The sequence below is a fragment of the Diadema antillarum genome, unplaced genomic scaffold, assembly GCF_040938485.1.
Source record: "Diadema antillarum isolate AM-2024a unplaced genomic scaffold, OU_Dant_1.0 seq00000742_RagTag, whole genome shotgun sequence".
Classification (NCBI taxonomy): Eukaryota; Metazoa; Echinodermata; class Echinoidea; order Diadematoida; family Diadematidae; genus Diadema; species Diadema antillarum.
Window position 1 is genome coordinate 108,522 of NW_027271639.1, and position 21,113 is coordinate 129,634.

General features: G+C 39.1%; 1 protein-coding gene across 1 annotated transcript in view; it reads left to right on the forward strand.

Moving 5' to 3' along the window:
• Positions 1 to 21,113, forward strand: part of LOC139738447 (uncharacterized) — a 116,597-nt gene that overhangs the window by 45,113 nt on the left and 50,371 nt on the right. Inside the window, exons 6-9 of the mRNA XM_071649068.1 lie at positions 9,086 to 9,238; positions 9,677 to 9,745; positions 13,732 to 13,899; positions 15,031 to 15,150. Of these exons, the coding sequence (XP_071505169.1) occupies positions 9,086 to 9,238; positions 9,677 to 9,745; positions 13,732 to 13,899; positions 15,031 to 15,150 (510 nt within the window). The remainder of the gene's footprint in view (positions 1 to 9,085; positions 9,239 to 9,676; positions 9,746 to 13,731; positions 13,900 to 15,030; positions 15,151 to 21,113) is intronic.

The following is a 21,113-nucleotide window of genomic DNA, read 5'->3' on the forward strand; positions in this document are numbered from 1 at the left end:
AGCTTCCAGGCATGATGTAGGTTAATAGGCAATAACAGAGATCAAGTCTGTCACCGAGTGAAATCAGATTGCATTTTTGTTTTTCCTTGGGACACATGACGCGCCGTGAAATGGGTGTTCAATGCCAGGACGTAGACGTATAGTGCAGGTTCCTGTTATCGGCCGCAATATCCACTGAACAACCTGTCTGCTTTCTGAATGCCTGAATGAGCATAGTGATAATATTTTTGACTATGACTTCATTTAAACTTACAACCCAAATACGCACTGCTCAATTTTAAAAGTATTTCAAGAAGGGAGAATGCTCAAAACAAAATGAGTTATAGTTTTGCGTCAATGTCAGCAACAATTCAAAATACTTGTCTATAGAGCAATGTTCCCAGAAAATGAGAAAGCTCAGCTGCAACTTAATATCTTTATCAACTATTGATACTTGAAGGAAAAAAGAAACCGCTATGTCGCCATTGAGTTATATTAATTCATATCTCACTTACAAGTACTAAGCACAATGTCATACAATGTCATCAACTGCCCTCTGCCAAGTCAAGAAGTTGATTACACCCCGGGGATAGTGGAACGTGCGGCACGGATGACCTCGAATAACTTCATGTTATCTATCACTTCCAATTTAAGGCAAGTCTTACAGAACACACTACCTTAGTCTGAAGTGTCTTCGCGGCAACCTGCAAGTTGTGAGTGATGTGATTTTGAAATTATCAAACAGTGTGATGCACTATTATTTTTGTCGGACAATGAGATTGCTGACGCAGACACCACCTCCATCTCGGAGAATGTCGGCATGGAGGATTAGAACAGTAATGCGCAGGTGTTAGTCAAAAAAACAGACAGGGTAACGAAAACAAAACAACAAAATGCTTTCGCCTTATCGCCCGACCATGGGAGGAAGTGTGCCCAGTAATGCCCGGGGATTCCACGCAAAATATGATCTTCCCACGAGAAGTGTTATCCAGCTCGAATTCACAGTTCCGGTTTCTTTTCATATATTACTGTTTCTTTCTACTTATTTTTTTTTTCTTTTTCACGTCAGGATACATTTAGAGGCGAGTGTCTGGCATGTTGTCTCAGCGACCCTGAGAGGAGTTTCATATTTTAGTTTTGCGTCCAATCTTGTACATTTATTTATCAATCTGGTTGCTTGTTTCGCTTTGTCTATCGCTCTCACATTTCTCAAACCTTCCCTCAAGCAATATGCATGTACATACAAAAAAAAAATCAGAGGCAAAGGCAGGGGGAAAAAAAGAAAGAGAGAGAGAGAGGGGGGGGGGGGAGGGAGGGGATGTGCATTTCTTTCGGTCTGAATGATTTTTGACTTGTATTGGCATTATTGATTACTATGTATTCTCTCTTTTTTTTCTCAAGAAAAAAAATCACATTGACTGTCCGCAGACACCAAATCCTGTAGGAGACACGCTGACACTCCGGAGAGCCATAAACTTAGAAACAGATTTGTGTCCTTAGATGTTAAGCGATCCCCATTGACAACTCAATATTTTAGTATCGCTGAAAATGTGTACGGAAAGAAACACTTTTTGACTGCATTTCTTTTTCTTCTGTTAATGACACATCAATGTAGCCTAATTTGCGCCGAGCTCACGTTATGGGCACTCACTTCCTCCGCAGACGATTTTCCCCTCCCAGGCAGGCAGACAGCAGCGCGCATTGCCATTGACTTGTCGCCGCTGGAGAATAGGCTGTAATCACACTATAACCCGAGTTTCTTGCTGCCACAAAGCCCGCGCTTTAAATCTCGTCAATAAAACTATCAGTCTGCAGACGAGGAAAAGGGAAAATGTTACGATATTGTCCAAACTGATGCGCTGTAAACGGAGGGTATTCCCCGAGTGCCGATCTCGCTGATTATGAATGACACTGTTGTCTTGTTTACGTCTATGGGTTACGTATTATGACCCTCGTATCACCAAGGAGCTATAATGGTTACCTCCTTGGGATCACCAATATCAATGATCTTGTTGCTTCGTCTTATGACCCTGCGTTGCACCAATATCATCGGTCTTGGAAGCACAGTTGGATGGCAGTTTAGGTCCTTACACGGAGATCATGGGGTGTAGCCCATATCTTGTCATACAAACTTCATTTCTGTGGTTTAACGCAAATTCATTTTGATGTAGTTTTTACTATTAATGTTAGTGTTTCGTAAGGGAGAAAAAAAAATAAACCCAAGATTTGAATTTGTGTTTGACGATGCAAGGGGGTAATTATTCTGAATGAAGAACCCTCTCGCAGAACGTCGCTTTTTGCAGAGTTCATAGTCATAAAAAAAAACTAAAATAGCATAAAAATGTTTCATAAGACAAAATTAATGAACTCTGCAGAAAGCACCAATGTTATCATTGTACAATAATCGTAGGACAAACATGTAAACTCACAGTGCAAAGTCAGATTGAAGGTACCCTAGCAGAGGGAACACCTCACATAATTTTTTTTTTTGAAGTAATCGGAAATACAGGAGACCATCTCCGAGCGGAATTTGACTAGGAAGATGACCCCTGGTAAAGTTATAAGACAAAATCATCCATCACAAAGCACATTGTTGTCACTCACCGAGTAAAGAACAGTACTTTATGAGGGAGTGCGTTGAGGTAAGGTAAGCTTTCTGCTGTGATGATGTTGATCTGCAAAGTACGTATAGGCTATTCTTGTGTCGACCACCGATATCTGTATTACACGTGTGCCACCCAAGATGATGTATCAATACAACATAACAGCGACAGAAACAAACGTAGAGAATTCTCATGTTAGTGTCAAACGTGCCATCAGTTTGAACCAGATGATATTTGCCAGCAACAATATCTAGTCGAATAAGTAATGAGGAGATTATGATAGCTACGAAGTGGCGTAATACTGTCGCCATTGTAATTCTAGTAGAATGTTTTACAGTGGACTCCCGTTATAACGAAGTCCTCGGGACCGGCAGTTTTCTTTCGTAATATCGAAATTTCGTTATTACCAAACGAATAAGTAGTAAAAATACATAGAGTGGATAATGTTGCGGCCTGAATTTTTACTTCGTTGCAACCGGAATTTCGTTGTAACCGTGTTTGTTATAACGGGAATGCACTGTATATAAAACTGAAGGTATGATTATCGTCTTATGTGTTGGTGTGTTTGGTGTTGTACTGTATTAAGTGCCCTCCAGGGCAAAAACCGATGATGACCCCTAGTGAGAAAGAGAGAGAGAAAGAGAGAGAGAGGGGGGGGGGGAGGGGAGAAAACAAAATGTATGAAAGCATGATGTGCTCTGAATGTCAGATGGGATCACTTTGCACAGACTGCACTTTTCGTTCTTGTATGAACAGCACATACATCAGCCCAGTTTAGCGATGCTTGAAGATTTGGCAGACCTTGAACGAGAGTTTAGCTAATTTCCATCAAAAAGTCTGCAGAATTTGAGGGGAAGGGAATATGAACTGACAGTTCTCGACGACAGTTTGCTATTACAGCATAACTGTTTTTATTACCAAACATATTACAATCACTATGTTACTGACCTACACTTTATCTTACCCCCATGAATTATAGGCCTGTCTGTCTGATATTATACTAAACTTGGCTACAGATTTGTGCCAAAAGTTTCCTCGTGAAACCCCCCCCCCCCCACAAAAAAAGGAAGAAAATAATTGATAAATGTGGTCTATCGCAGTGGACATATCACATGCAATAATTTGTGTTGTATAAATGCCAACGCAATTCACGGTGCCAAGGCAATGAAGGAAAAAAAAAACCCAACCTTCCCCATTAGCAAATCCTCCAAATTTTGAAGGACCGTGTACTCATAAATGACAGGAGACATCAAGTGTACGTTCGTCAAACCAATTCGTCGTGCGGTTGCTTAAAGGCCATGGCTTGTGGAAATAATGATGATAAACTTGAACGCAATGTAAGGCATTGTATGCAACTGCGACAAATATTTGCAACTGGGTGATGATTACTACGCATAATGTACCGGCTGTTGCATATTTTGACATGGACGTGTCCATGCAACTACTCAATAAATAGAAGATATTCGATGCTATAAAACGTTATAAAACTGTAAAACAGCAACGCCTGTTGGCGTCGGTCGAGGTAGTCAATGAACTTGCAAAGAAATTTCATGGCGCCAATCTACAGATACAATGAGTACCAATAAAATTCGATTCACGGGGATGTATTCTTCCTCTGCTTGTACTTTAAAAACATACTTCATTCACTTTCATTTTTTTTCCATTTAACGCTATTTTTGCCATCTGAGGGTATAGGTTCATCATGCAATCCACACCGATTACGCAGTTTGAGCTCTTTGAGTTATATAAGTAAAGCAAAAGAAAATGAAATACAGGTGTATACAGTTATTGAAAAAGTCTATCAAAGAGATAGACCATATGGTCTATTGTTCATTCATTTCATTCATTTATTAATTTATTTATTCATTCATTCGTTCGTTCATTCATTGATTCATTCATTCATTTATTCATTCATTCATTCATTCGTTAATTCATTCGTTCATTCATTCATTCATTCATTCATTCATTCATTCATTCATTCATTCATTCATTCATTCATTCATTCATTCATTCATTCATTCATTCATTCATTCATTCATTCATTCATTCATTCATTGAATGAATGACATAAATGAATGAACACAAAACCCTATCTCTTTTTGTTGCGTTTCGTGTTCATGTCAACTGCTGAGTCCATTGCTCTTGTTCACGTTTGTTCTCTGTCCTCTCTATGATATTTCAGTAATTTTCCTTATTTGAGATGGAAAATTAAAAAGGAACATGTCTTATCAATTAATTTCTCTAGAACTGGCATAGGGCATTTTGACCAAAAACGTGAGTTTCAAAATGGTAGTTGCTAGTCGAAGATTCTTTTACAGCCGTACGGTAGTATAATAGGATGTGAAAGATTGCATGTGAAAAAATGTTGTGCCCACTGTACACTATCCTGCTGTACAGAAAATTTGACGACAATTGGGCTGAACTTTGAGGAATTTGTGAAAATATCATACTAATGACAAATGTGAAATCACGCTCTTTCGCGAGATGCGTTCCAGCCGCTGACAATCAATAGAATTTGCGGATTTCGTCTCCTCTCCTTTGCGCCAACGAAACGTACCAATTCGTCAAAAGCGACAGATTATCAGACACCGTAATGGCAGTTATTAATCATGTGAAAAATGTGTCATATTAACTGGCTTTAGCTGTCCCGTGAGGTATGATTGTATGCTATTTTTTCTTTCTTCCTGAATTTCGATGTTCTGCATTGTTATCCACGCGCACGTAACACTTCGCTGGCCTAGCAGAGATGAATTTTGAAAACATCATTGAGAGCATGTATATATAGATAACAGCAAGAAATCGACTCGATTTTGACTCAAAATGCTGACCGTTTTCAGAAAAAAGAAACCCAGGAAAATTATGGCGCTTTGACGTGATAGTCACATACAGTCACAAATGGCAATTTAGATGAGATTCACTATTGTCCCATTGGTTTGTCCACATAGATGAGTAGGCACATAGGGCCTAAATCATAATTCCTCGTTGGTGATAGCGCAACTCTGTCCTCCATAACTTTGTGCAGGGAAGTGCACCTCCTTGCTATGTGATATCATCATTCCTAAATTGGTACCACCTCCCTCCTCCCCCGCCAAACTCCGACGGGAATAGTCTCCGGATGGTACCCTAGGAAAAGCGTGGGTTTTGTCGTGCTTTTTTTCCGTCAATTTCTTTTTCGACTTTTTTTTTTTCGATGAGCCAAAAATATTTCGCGGCCCCTGTATCTATGCCAGTTCCAAATTCTTACAACACCAAATGAGAACGCAATGGGAACGTGAACTTCTGTATTTGGTGATGTATAAGAGACACGCGTAGGCAGCATTAAACAGAGTTGCCATCATACTACAGGCAACAGTTTTAATTAATTTCCTTTCCTCTCCTTTCGAGAGCGACCTCCATTATGCTTTTTGAATGATAGATACTAGCTCTGGGGGAGAAACAACAAATTGATATGGAAGTTTAATAGTGCGACTGTTTCAGTGCGCTATTTCAGGTAAACAAGGGAGAGTGATGCAGGACGCGGTCGGGAAATTCGGTGCCATTTGCACCTTTGCCATCAATCACTAGTTGGGCAAACACCACTTAGACAAATTAGGAACACATCTGAAGTATGTTTGAAGAGTTTCCTCGCGAGTATAAACAACCACACCTGACGGCATTAGAAATCATTTGACCAGGACGATAATCAACCAAATGGAGAACATTCCTCGCTCGCTCGCAAGCCGACATCGAATTCGGGGGAAATAGAAGTCGGGAAAAGTGGGGGGGGGGGGGGGGGGGGGGGGGGACAGGATTGCCCAAGATGAGGACATTCACCTACTTACGGAAGTTCACAGCAGGACGGCACTTTAGCCGCCCTGTTTTTATACGAGTGGGACTGTGGCTTACGAGTCACTCCGTTTGTGCACCCTGCGGACGAGGTCTTGCCCCCTCGATTTCCCTGTCGTGTGGCGGTGGATGACGTATCGACATTGAAGGGCGTAAAATCGGCGTAGCGATGGAGGAGGAGGGTGCGAAAAGAGAGATCGACCTGTACTGAGTGAATCAGTCCCCCGATGACTTCCCGTGATGTCATTGTTGACGAGGTGTTCAGCAAAACGATGATTGACAGCCATCAATTTTCAGCGATCAGGTGACCGATCAGGTGGCCGATTGATCCCCGCGTGTTGTCCTGAGCTGACTGACACAGAAATTTAACTGACACAAACGGAAAGCAGCATGCAGTGGACATGGCCAGTATGTGGCCTTCCACATTTTGATGGGGAAAAAATAGAGATCACTTTCGAGATTGTCATAGACTGAATAAACTTTATCTCATAGTGAATGAACTTTACCTCATTGTGCTTCTCCGACAAGTAATTGACCGTTAAGATTAAACTATCAGCACTTCCGTTTCCTGTGCGTCGCAATTAACTTTGAATCGGCCACAAATTGTTTATGGGCTGAAATATATTTCAGAGATATGACGTTGAATTCGACGAAAATGATAGTCATGTATCTTACTTAGGTCGAGGGTGACACGATACTCAAGCGACAATTACTCCTGTCTTATTTTCTCTAACGACTTAGGATTAAAAGGTATACTTTGTATTTGTATTACCTTTTGCTGGATGGAAATAAAGTGCAATTGAATTGAATATAATTAAAGAAACCATCAGAAAGCATGATTCCAATTTTCTTGACACACCCGTGCGTATTATAGATGTGACACACCCACGTCTGGAGTTACAACCTTCTTGCCGCAAAGACCCCATTTCAGTGCATGACCTCTGCTCCCCAACCCCCGAATCTTTTTTTTTTTTCACGAGAATTTTAGGACCTGATAATGAGACACATGAGATGGCAATGTCTTTGTACGATCACTCTCCACCCGTCTGCCGATATTGTGCGTCCAGCGGTGGCGCGCACTGAATGTATTAACTCCCCGATGTGCGCCAATTACTGCATGTGGCGTATACACTGCACATACGAAGTGTTGATGGTCAAGCGTGCTCGTATCTATAAAAGCCAAAACTCGTCACAAGTGTATAAATGATGCAGTTCAACAGGTCCTTGCAGACAACAATAGGACTGTAATGAGGTGGTGAGCGCAGGTCTGATATCGAGTACACCCAAGGGCGCGATTTCATTTTCCAGCGAGACTCATCTCAGCTAGAGGAAGGCCTGGCAAAATACATCATCGGATTAGATATGGAGAAGAAAAAAACAACAACAACTTCTATGGATGTATATGAGATACAAAATAAGTATGTCTTAAAGGGGAAGGCTAGTAACTGATCAGTGGGAATCAGTGGAAATGCTGGGAGATGATTGTTCCAATCCTTATGGGATTCATTCAAGAGTTCATTGTATATCTATTGTTGTGTGAAAATGATTTGCTTCAGAACGGTCTTATATTCAAGTAATGTGCAGATTAATGCTCCGTCACTGACCAGGGACGCTAACCTGGAAGCATTAAACTGCACATTACTTGAATATGAGACCATTCTGAAGCAAATTATTTTCACACAACAATAGATATACAATGAACTCTTGAATGAATCCCATAAGGATTGGAACAATCATCTCCCAGCATTTCCACTGATTCCCACTGATCAGTTACTAGCCTTCCCCTTTAAGAGAGGCGCAGTTAGATTGGAAGGGCTATTTCGTGGTCAAAATGATATCTGCAGATAGAACAACGTTAAAAGATAAAAAGTGGAGGAAGTTTTATGAAAATGACATAATTGCGATAAGAAAATTCTTGGAAATGTTAAGATTCACGTGGTGTTAAAGTTATATTATCGCGATAGCGCATCATAATGCAGTTTCGACGAGGCGATTATGTCACTGCCTCACAACTTTTCCAGTATACCCTGAAGACAATTTGTGGCAAATTTCCGATATCATGGAATATCCTCATATATCTAGTTACTCTCGTCCAATGATATATTGACTGCAGTGTTGTAATAACTTTGCAAGAAAGACCGAATGGAAACAGGTTGCAGTTACTAGATTATCGACAAATCTTTATGTTTGTCAAAATAATATTCTTGCGCACACAACAAAAAGATGAATATCAGACGATGACATCAGGACATCATGACATCATATAATTTGCATATGGATTACTGTGATTGCTCAACATAGATTTCTTTCGCGAAAATAATGTTAGCCTTTAAAATCCCGTATCGTCCTGATTTCATGAAAGAAAAACCTCTGGAAAGCCTCGTGGTTGCCATCCATAACTCGTATAAGTATAGGAAAGTACGCATACTATTTGAGGACACAGGTAATGTCGTTCGTTATTTTGTAGCGATGGAATTAAAGAGATTAATGTCTTCCCTCACATTTTATGTGTAAGAGATTTTTCCTCATGGTTAAACACTTTCTCCGCGAATTTTTACAAGTCTCTTATTCCGGTAAACGAGCTTAATAAAGTGTCACGGTATTTGTTTTTTTTTTTCCTCATGTATAATGCTTTCTCCATATACTTTGTTTTTTCCTCTTTCCCTTTTTCATGACAGTCTCGGTGAAGCAAATCTGCTACACCCGAGTCATTAATGGCCAGTGCTACCCGGGAAGTGTTTCTCGCATGCCGACAACACAGATGCAGTGCTGCTGTAGTCTTGGAGTGGCTTGGGGCGCCAGTTGCGAGCGATGTCCCCAATCAGGTTCTGGTAAGACCTTGGCGAGGTCCTCGTAATGATAAACAATAGGCCTATCACGATATTCTTTTTCTTTCTTTGTTTAAGACATTTGAAAATGAAAAAGGACGGTACAGTCTTCCCTGCCAAATCGATAATCGCCATGCATGTCACAAGGTGTGATGCAATAACATTTCTGTTTTAAATTTGTACATGAAAGTTGTGCAAAACACAAAGAAAGAAAAACAAAAATCCTATACAGTCGCAGTTTCTAATGTGCTTTTTATAGCTGTTAGACATGTGTTCTTGAAAAAGACTTCTTGAATAAAGAGAAGATAATTCTTTGGACCTCCCTTTTTGTCTGCATACAATCGATAGAAATCCAGTCGTAGTGGAATGAGTGATGACGAATCTAATGTTATTAATTTTCACTTGTTCTTTCTCTCCTTCCGTGTTCCCTCTTATTCGCAGCGGAGTTCCGTGCCATGTGTCCGCAAGGTACGGGCTACCATTATAAGCCTTCCAACGGATACAATCACGGTAGGACGAAGCCCCTGTGGTTAATTGCACTCTTCGCTCGCCTTCACGCTCCCTTCTCTTCCTTAAAAGAAAAAAAATATACTTATCATTTTATTTTCCCACAAAAAGGCAGTCATCAGAACGAAGCAAAAAAGCGTCAGAATTATTTATCTCTATACCTTTACCTTCATCTTCATCTCTATCAGCAAGTTCAAACTTCGATTAACCTCTAATTGCATCCATCTCACTAAAAATGCCAACAAGCCAGAACACAGACGAAGAGCCATGGTCAACAAAAAGGACAATATTTCTACTCCACATCATTCATTTGCGACAAAATCTATAATGCTTTCCCTTTTTAATACCATTTTGTATTTTTACTGTATTCCTTTAACGCGAAAAAAAAGTTTTGTAATTGGCATTGTATTTATGGTCACTTAAAATTGATTGAAAGTTGCATTTGCGTCATATCGATCTCAATAATACAAAAAGGAAATGTGATACAATAATTGATAAAAGCACTTCAACTAAAGGACTTCAGAAAAAAATGAACAACCACCCAAGGTAATAAGCCTGTATTGTGTGGTGGTCTTAGGGGGGATTTCGTTTTGCTGCGACGTGCGTATATTTAGAAAGACTTAATCTTTACGGCTTAATTATTTGCCCGCCATTATATTTCGAGGAGTAGCCAGTAGTTTTGACCAAAACGATATTTTTACCGGTTTCTCCGGCGTGACCCTGTGCTGTCCCTGGACTAAACGTGAAAGGGGTATTACCGTGATTAGTTTCCGTTGTGAATTCACTTTGTGTCTATATTATGTGGATTACCTCATAATATTATCAACCTGTTCCTGTGTAGGCAAACCTCTGCAGGTGATTCCTGTTATGACGTCAAAGCTAAGAGAGAGAGAGAGGGAGGGAGTGTCTGTGTCGTGTATGTGTGTCTGCGTGTGTGTGTGTGTGTGTGTGTGTGTGTGAGGATGAGAAAGAGAGAATGGGAGATCTCAACTTTATTGACTGTTAATGAATTACCTTTATTTGTATGATCCAAAGCGAAATCAGTGATTCATTTATCTTGTAGAGTCGTTTTCGCTGGCTTTTGGATTTTGGATGACCGTGAGTTGATTTGTTAATGACGCTGTTAAAACTTGCCTTGAATCATTCCCCCGGCAATGCCACTACCACCACCACCACCAACCACCACTACCACGTATCCCACCCTGCACCCCGTGTAGTACACTCCTCGCGTGGTAGGAGACCATTATCGCATTGTGAGTTGTGAACCTAAGAACCAATTTGGGTGCTGTGCAGTCACGTTCGAAGTTAAAGGGTTTGCTGTGATAATCACGTTGCCTTCTTTAAACTTGAAGCATTAATTTATGTTCCGTGCCAATTCGTCTGTTGGCTTGTGTGCATGTCATTTATCATTAACCCATGGTGTTTATGTTTTAACAGGATATATGGATATTTTGGCTGAGCATGAATCTGTCGATGTATGCTAATTGTAATTTTATTTAGGCATTACATATATATCCTCAATTTCTTTTACATCGGTACTCCTCTTTTTTTATATACACTGATTATATAAAGCAATTACACATGTGAAATTGGGAAAGTGGTTAGTTCGTAGTTGAATTAATATAGTGAGTGAAAATGAGCCAAGAAAGATCTATAACCAAACGAAAAGACACGAAATACCCCCCCCCCCTCCACACAAAAAAAATAATAATTTCAAATAGATGATCAATGGAACGAACATGTAGAGTTCACACGTTCAAAATGTTTGTTAAACATCCATAATTTGCTATGTATTACTGCTACTTTTCCCTGAGTTCATTCACATCATTAAATCTTCATTTGAAAGAGCTTTGTGTAAAGTGTATATTAAGCTACCATATTTACGCTGCTTGCATGCTCATGAGTCCGATTAAGCTCAAATGCGAGATTTTCTCCCTCGCCATGATTTCTGAATGAATAAAACCTTCGCCACCAATACCAACCACCCCTTCTCCCAATGAAAACGCAAATATTTCATATCATTAATCCCGCGTTTCAATCATATGATTTTTTTCATTATTGTTTCTTTTCAAAGATCAGTTGTAACATCTGCTTTCTGCGCTTGTATACTCAAGCAATGCATGCCTGGAATATCAAACTTCTATTACGTTGCCTTTTTATACGCATGAAGAGTAAACCGAAGCTGCATACGTATTGGCACTGCTGACCATGAATGTGTCAGTACACAAACCACTACACATTATACTCTTTGTCTGTATATCGTAAAGTAAGCGATGTTCTTAACATTCATTCATTAGCCATGATATTGCACTGGGAAAGTTATTCGTGGATATGCCATGTTTTGAGCTCACCCCGTTCACTTAAACTCTTTTGTTTGTGATTGTGATGTGCTTTGTCTCAGTCCCCCAATTTGTTTTGCAACCTATACCAAGTGTTTTCTCCACACAGTTTCATAAAACAATTCTTGAACAGTCAATATGAATATGCAAATGAGTAAGTTGAAAATGTCATTGCCTCACAACTTGTCATTTAGTTTGCACACAATATCTTGAAATTTCATTTGTTGTTTTTGTTGTTGTTGTTGTTCAAACGCAATTATGCTCCAATCTCGAATCCTAATATCTGACTAATCATTAGTTTGAAGTTATTCAGTCAGGAATAACGTTAGCTTTCACATTTTTTAGCCATATTTTGTTCTCAGTTTTATGTATACGATTAATTTGAAATTTACGAGTAATGACATCAGCAGTTCGAAAACTGTTTTGCAAATATCAGCGAAACCTCACACTTTCAGAACTTCCCTAATTCTTATCTGATTTTGACCAAATTTTCACTGTTGTGCATACAAAATTTTACTCTTTCTTTTCAGACTAATCTTTAGTTGGTTTTGGGATCCTTTTTTTTTTTAAGTCGTATTAAAAAAAAGTGATACACTTATCATAATCCTATGGTTTGGCTCTGGTGTGCCAGATACCTTGATGATTATTCTTTCCTCCTTACGCAGAGGTACTTAGATACTTAGAGGTTTGGCCACAAATCCTTAGAGAGTTACTCCCAGCTTCCCCTTTGTCAACAAGCCAAGTGATGACTTACTGCATTTTTTGAAGTGTTAACAACCTGGCAGGTCAATATTTCACCGTCTAGTCAGAGCAGACCTTGGATGGCTTAGAAATATCTTCTTTTACATTAGGAAAAAAGTATATATCAAGCTTTATCCCTTGGTCTTTTTTGTTCATTTCTTATAGTATTGAAGATAATGGATTTTAACTTTTCTCCATAGCTCTTCTTTGCTAATTTCTTTCTTCAGTATGTAGCGTCCTGTATTATGTATTACTAAGTATTATGTATTATGTCCTATGTAGTATATCGCTTTCAGTCCAAATGTTAAAAATGTGTGACACCTGAATCTGTTTTCTTTAACCTCATATTTCTTCTTGCTATCTTTTAATTTCAATGTTGTAATGATTAAACTACCCTATTTTACGGTAGAGCTGTACAGACATTTAATTCCCTGACCGTTTAGATGAAATGGTGAATTGTACTGCAAATGACTGTGCAAGTGATTCAAATTAGTGTTCATGAGTGTAGTTTGAATATAGTATGCATGCTACCACTACATCAGTTGCCCAAGACCAATACTGTATGTCGTTGTTTTTTGTCCCCTCCCCCCCCCCCCACACACACACATGCATATTTCATGGCAACGATAAATGTGATATGCACTGTCAGATCTTCACACTGCATCTTGAATAATATTGTTTGCAAGATTCACCAAGGTGATAAACTGTTTGGCACATGAAACTGTCTGATTGCTGCGAAATAAACCCAAAGTTGAGGTACTTTGGGTTTTTTTTCTTCTATTTTCCCTCCAATCCCCGTCCATCCCCAAATAGTAATGTAATACTTCCGTGGTAAAGGTTGTCCTGTCGACAATTTATGATTGACATTGTGTTGTTACCACTGCATGTTCCGTTGCGATTCCTATTCAGTCAGTTCTACGGTGAACCCCGGCAACCCGCGAATCACCCATCTGGATCCGTGTGAAACCAACCCCAGACTCTGCCTTCATGGGGAGTGCATCAGTACTGGCAATGGCAACTACCGGTGTGAGTGTGGTAGGGGCTTTCGACTCAGCTCGCAGGGAAGCCAGTGCATTGGTGAGTACCCCCTTCCGAGAACCCCTGCCCCAATCCCTTGACCACCATCCCAAACCCCTTACCCCCACCCCATCTTATCCCTCTTCTCAATCTTCTTCATCTCACCACAATCCACCCATTGAAACTGCCACCTTTACCCTCATCCCAACCTCCTCAGACCCAACATCGCAACCTTATCATTTGCATATTAAGTTTAAACGTATACACGGAGATGTTTCACCACAGATTATGAGGGGAACATATAAAGAGATAAAAGTAAGAGAACTTAGCTTTATTCCTGCATATTATGTATTACCGTTTCGATGACAATGGTAGGCATATATAGAATGTATAAGGCATCAAATCCACGCATCTACTAATTAAAAATGCTCAAGGCACTACTTATGCAAAATATGAATTACATGCACAAAAGTAAAGGATATATGAAACAGTACAGTATATATGAATGTATACTTTATACGCTACAAGCACATAGAATATATATCTTATATGTGTTCAATATGATCTGAACTTCAATTTGAAATCCAGATTGAACAGGAGGAAATTGATGTTGAACCCAGAACCTGGCATAACTTCCATTCCATTCTATTTGAGTGTTAATGCTTGTCCCGCAGTACAGTTTCGGTTGAGATGGGCCTTAAGGTTTTTTTCAACATTTTTTGATGATGAATTTTTGAGATAATTAGAAACCTCTTATGAAATATGAAAGAGCATACAATTCTAAGAAGAATTCAAAGTTTATATGATAAAAATTGGCTTTGAAATGGCTGAGATATCCAAAACAAAGTGATCCTAATAAAAGGTGGGACCTATACCTTTTATTATGGTCGCTTTGCTTCTCTTTGTTTTTTTTATATCTCAGCCATTTCAAAACCGATTTTCATCAAATAAACTCTGAATTCCTCTTAGAATTGTATGCTCTTTCACATTTCATAAAGTGGTTTCTAAGTATCTCACAAGAAGTTAAAAGTTGAATCGTCACCTCAACCAATACTCTACCATCCCTTTAAGAAAAAACTAAATTCACGAGATGTTTGGCCTAATGAATCATAATCAGTGTGGGGGGAAAAATAACAATTACACAGCTGTCCTTTGTTGAGAACATACTGTCTGTCTCTTTCACCCTCGTAGATGTCAATGAATGTCGCGAGTCCAGGAACATTTGCGGCGGGGGACGCTGCCTCAACAGCTATGGAAGTTATCATTGCATGTGTGCCCAGGGCCTTGTTAGGAGGGGTGCAACGTGTGAAGGTAAGCTACATTGCTATGGCTATGTGCAAATAACCATCGTGCATGTAGGCAGTCACCCCTATCATTTGCTTCATGTTGAAACATTCACACAGAGATGTTTCACCACGCTTAAGATCATTAGGAAAACATAAATATAAAGAGTAAAAAGTAAAAGAACTTTCCTTTATTCATGCATATTACCTATTTCACAAATCACACTCTGAACACACAACATAAAAGCACCAAAAAAAAAAGAGAAAAAAAGAGAGAGAGCAAAAGACAGCTCGTCAAAGAGCAGAAACATAATTTTAGTAACCATGAAAGGAGAAACATCCCACCCCAATCAACCCAAGGGCATTTGAACCTGATTTCCAGTAATATCTTGACACAACATAATACAAAATACTTTGACCGTCAAGTTTATGAGCAATATTGTGTGAAATGTCGGTGAGGAACAGTTATCAACAGTTATAGGGATATGTTGGTGGTCTTTTTTTTAAATGCAAAAAAATATATACATATATCATCCCATTTATGCATTACAATGTACATACATTAACTCATTGCTTGCTGGAACTGAGTCCATGAGAGATATAGTAACTTGGGGTATCAAAATGATTTGATTATTAATTTATCTAAGCATGAAAGAAATCAGGAATTGATCAAGATTTGCCATAGGCACCTCCGCTTCGCAGACACTTACACCTATGTCAGTCACGTAGCTTTATACAATCTTGTGCTGTTTATCATCAATTGTGGCTTACTTTATTGTGGTAGAGCAAAAAAGTAAAAATGAAATTAAAAGAATTGATAAATGCACACTTAGTTTGCTGTGCTGTGAGGCAAGGGGACAAAATTGTGCCACATAGTAAGATATAACTTGAAGGCAGGGGAGTGAACATGTAAAATGCTCCATCAGAAGGGACTGCAGTACTATTGAAGGAGGTTGTAAGATCCTTGTCGAATCAAGCAATGTCCCCAAAAGGGCATCTCAAGCTCTTAGGATTTGTTTGCATAAAAAGTGTACTGTGTAAGAAATATTCAAAATAACATTCTTTTTGGTGAATTTAACATAGGTTCACTATCATGTGATCGTGTTTATCCAATCATGGAATCGTTCTTCACTCATCCATATGATGTGAAAAGTTAGTGCATGTCTACTAGTCATGACAGATTGAAAAAAAAAACCACAGAAAATGACGAACTGAGTCCAAACGAGTGAGTACTGTGCCAAGCATCAAAGCCAAAAACAATACTGAAATTGCCACAAAACTGTAGGCCATTATAGGTATATAGGAGAGAATGCCCCCTTTTTAATAGATTATCTGCTTATAGAAGGCCAAGGACATTTCCAAGCTACAAATTAAAAAAGAGAGAGACTAAAATCTAATCAGATTGTCCCCTGGTAGTAAGATTCACCTGCTATTGCGTATTGTTTTTGAGTACTTCAAATCAGTAAATACATCTATAATTTGCCTGCGTATAATGACATTGCGGACAGACTGACCTAGGAAGTGGTCAATCCCCATGAGCTTCAGCGTGTTAGCTGCGTCAACATGTCAGCCAATCGCAACAATTGCCACCCCACACCCTTTTGTTACGTCAGAAGAGGGCGTCTCTCTCTCTCTCCTGTCATTTTTGCGTGCGTAGAGATGGAAGTGAGGAATGGATAGCTTTTGACAACAGCTCAGCCATGCTTTTTTTTTTGGGGGGGGGGGGAGGGATGGGTGAGGGGTTGCTGAGTCTTCTGCGATACTCATTGATTTATGGCTTAAGAATGAGCACTTGTGCTGTTCAAATACCAACTATACTGTCTGCAGATGAATTGAGGCGAAAATTATGCAGCCATGTGACAAAAAGGGAGATGGTGCCTTGAAAAGAAGAAGAAAAATGTAATGGAGAGATCTTCTGGTACAATGGCAGTCATACAGAAAGGTCTTATATCACTGAATGAAGTGCTGAATGAGGAAATGCCAAAGTGTCGTGCCCCCTCCCCTCCCCCCATCCACCCCCATATGCAATTTCAATTTAATGTCATTTACCACTTCATTGAAAAGTAATTTGTATCAGTAATGCTTTAAAGGGATGGTATAGTTTTGGTTGAGACCTAACTGCAGGTTTTTAAAAATTTTCATGAGATAATGAGAAACCCCTTATGAAATGTGAAAGAGCATAAAATTCTAAAACGAATTCAAAGTTTATTTGATGAAAATTGGTTTTGAAATGGCTGAGATATCCAAAACAAAGCAATCCTAATAAAAAATGGGACCCACCTTTTACTAAGATCTCTCTTTTTTTAACTTTGTTTTTAGATATCTCAGCCATTTCAAAGCCTATGTTCATCAAATAAACTAATCAATTTCTTTTAAAATTGTATGCTCGTAAACATTTCATAAAGACAAAGTGGTCTCTAAGTATCTCACAAAAAGTTGAAAGCTAAATCCTCATCTCAACCAATACTATCCATCCCTTTAAAGATGTGGGCACACGGAGGGATAGATGTGCTGTGACATAATTCTTCCAAGTAATTTGTAAAATAATATAGGCAATTATGGTGAGAAGAAGACTTGATCAATGATATGACCTGATTTAGGCAAGGTATCAGAAATCCCGTAAAGTGCCACCAAGCTTACACAAGTGAGTTCCAATGTAAAACTTTGTGTTTGCCAACTTCTCAAGGCACTCGTTTTATCTTCATTCTTATTTCCATTTTAACATGCGGGCATAGTGACTGTTTTGGTGAAAATGTGAACATTATGAAAAAAAAAACTACATGGGGGGGGGGGTAGGTGTTTAGCATGATATCATAAAGAGAGTTAAGACTACATCATAAAAAATAATATATAGCGTACTTTTATAATAGTGGATACAGTATGATGTTGTGGAAAATAAAAGACCTAAATTTCTCTTCAGCAGTAAAAGAGAAAAAGGCAGGTTTAAAGAAGAAATAAAAAGTAACGAAGGCCACTTCTTTATGTCGGGGTGAATAGAATGTCTACTTTAATGTGCGTCCATCGTACTTTTGTGCTCTGTACTTTACATTGTACAATCAATCTCTTGTGACTGCTGTTTGATATCGGCATTAGCTGAGCTACACTGGAGGGCTGGCGAGCATTCTTCTGGAGCGTGCAAACAGACGTATGTTTTGAAGGCAGCGGTGTGTGTCGAGCTTGTCTCAGTGGAGGGTGGGCTCTACATGAGGCGAGCCAAGTTGAAAAGTTCCTAAATGGGTCTACCTCTCTCTCTTTCTCTGGGTCTCTTTATCTGGTCTGCTGGGTAGGCCTAATGGGTATGGGGCTGCTACGAGTGGATTGCCTCTCCCCCTAAATCCCCCCTCCCCCACCCCCATGCATGAATGGCTAGTTACCCCGCAACAGACTGTAGAGCCTTCAGTCTGTTCACACTTAGATACGATTCCTAGAGGGCTGTGATGGAAATCTGCAGTCTTTGGAAAATTTGCACGTTTCAGGTAAGGTGTATAAATGGAGAAAGGTTAATGGCAGTACATTGAATTCAGTTGTTTACTGGATTTTGCTATGTGCAGATGTTTGCTAGGAGACCGTGTTGTTGTGACATTCTTGTGTGATGACATTTCTCCGTTATCAGGTAACCCCTCCCCATTTCAATATTAAACTAACCATATAATGGTTAAGGTTGCCATTTGAATATGAAATATAGGGTCTATAATTTTCCTAACTCTTTGCCTCATCATGTATGATATAATAGCACTTCGAAAATGAAAGTGACCTTTTTAATTGTATTATGGAGGTTTTAGTTTTACATATCTCAAACAATAAGATCTGACCAAATATTGAAGCATACAAAGTCAAATGAATAAATATAGTGATAGATTTACTCCAGCAATATATGAACACAAAAGTGTTACTCTGTTACTTGAAGGAGCGATGCAAAGTTATTGAAGCCGGGCAATATTGCTATTCAAAGGGGGAAAAGTTATTGGAGATTGAAGAGTTCTATTTGTAGCTTTTCTATTCACCACACCAAAACATCATGAGGGAAATTGAGCGGAAATGGAATTTTGCAACAGTTCAAATGTGATATATCTTTTATGCCATCAAATAATTTGGTGCAGAAGTTGAAAACAATGCAAGGAAGCACTACACAACAATGCCTACTGTCTGTGATTATATATATTGTGTAACATCATGTCATTCACAAACTAAGTATTTTGTGCTGAACCAGATTTTTTTTTCTATTTGAGTGGCATTGTGCCTTGTGATCATTCTTTAAGGGGGATGTTTGGGGTAATAATTGACCTGAAAATACAGATTCATATAATTAGCCATTATTAACATTTCACTGTCTTTCTTTTTTCTCAATACACAAATTCTAACGAGAACATGATGTGGAATTGTACTTTAAGATCACAAATAAAGCATTCCTCAAATTCCTGAAGAGAGAGTTGAAACCATTGTTTCACAATTTCATATTGAATTACACTTCTTGAGAAAAGGGGCAAAGTATATAAGCTCATTTCCCTCCACCGTACTGACAATGAGATAACTTTAAAAACAACACACAGGAGTCTGGTTTTATTTGTCCAGCAATTAGTAGCATTCCTGTTTGTGAGGCGGGAGATGGCGATGGATGTCGCAGCTAATTTGACATGTTGAGAGCCTAATTTTCTGTCCCCATTTTTCTTTTTTTAGGGGAACATCATTTTCAGATTCTGATTCAGATATCAGCTAAGGAATAACATGTTTTCGTCTCCTGAGTATAAACTGATGGCGGGGGGGGGGGGGGGGGGGGGGGGGGGGGGGGAGGAGGGAGGAGGGGATGGATGGGGAGGGGAAGAGACATTCCCTCAATGACATCACAATAATGTGATTGTAGCCGGCCTGATTCTGAGACAAAAGCGCCGAATCCAATTCTCCCTCCTCCCTGTCTCCTCAAGAAGATGTGGAATTGATTTGAAACGAAAGTGAAAGTTGTCACCGGGAGACAATTCATGAAGTCTGCTCTCAGCATGAAATGTGGAAAATTAGGTCCTCCTCCCAAGCCACTTGACTTTCTGAAGTCAACCCCAATGTCCCTGATCTCCAAAAGAGTGGGACAAAGCCAGCCCTGCAAGTTTGTTTTGTAGCGTCAGCTTCATAGACCCACATGGCAAAATATATTCTGTGAACTATAGTCAAAAGAGATGCCAAAACTTTGAGACACTTTCGCACTACATCAGGAGATAGGTCTGATATCTGGGAAATGTTTTTCTTTCAGTGTGGCATCGTGACAAACCGTGACTCATCTCCACAAGGAAAAACAAAGGTTGATAATATGATAAGTGAGAACAATGATGTGTGTGCTGTGTCCATTTCACATGCTTTTACGCAGGCCCCATCATATTTTTTTTTCGCATTATGACCACAGTGTAATTCGCATGCATACAGACCTCGTGTTTATACCAAATCAAACTTCTGTACATTCTGATGAAGTCTCATCTGAATTATGTTTTGTATAATTTTCGTATTTATATACTTTATTGTGATATATGTGAGAAATATGAAAATAAATTGAAATGAAAAAAATGAAATTTTATGAACTTTCCCCCATTTTTTGAACTTTCAGGAGCAAATCTTCATATTATTATTCTGTGATGCAAGGCATCTAAACAGCATCACACAGATAACAATATCATATTCATATCTGATGGCAATCAGAATGATCAGATTTTTGTAAAGGATTGACTTAACGTGACAAGCCAGCCGATTCAAAACTTCAGACAAACTGCTTCGGAGTCTTTTCTGCTTTGAGTGTGAGCCATGTGAAATTGTTCTATGTTTTTGGTTTTGTCCAATTTTTCTCATAAATCCACCCCAGTATTTCCACTTTGCCAAAATGTTATGACAGTCACAAGCATTACTAGAGGAACTTGGAGTCATCACTCCCCTGTTGCAGTCACGTAGAAGCTGATACGGTGACTTTTGACCTCAGAATAGACTTTGGGTATAATCTAATCATTGTACATG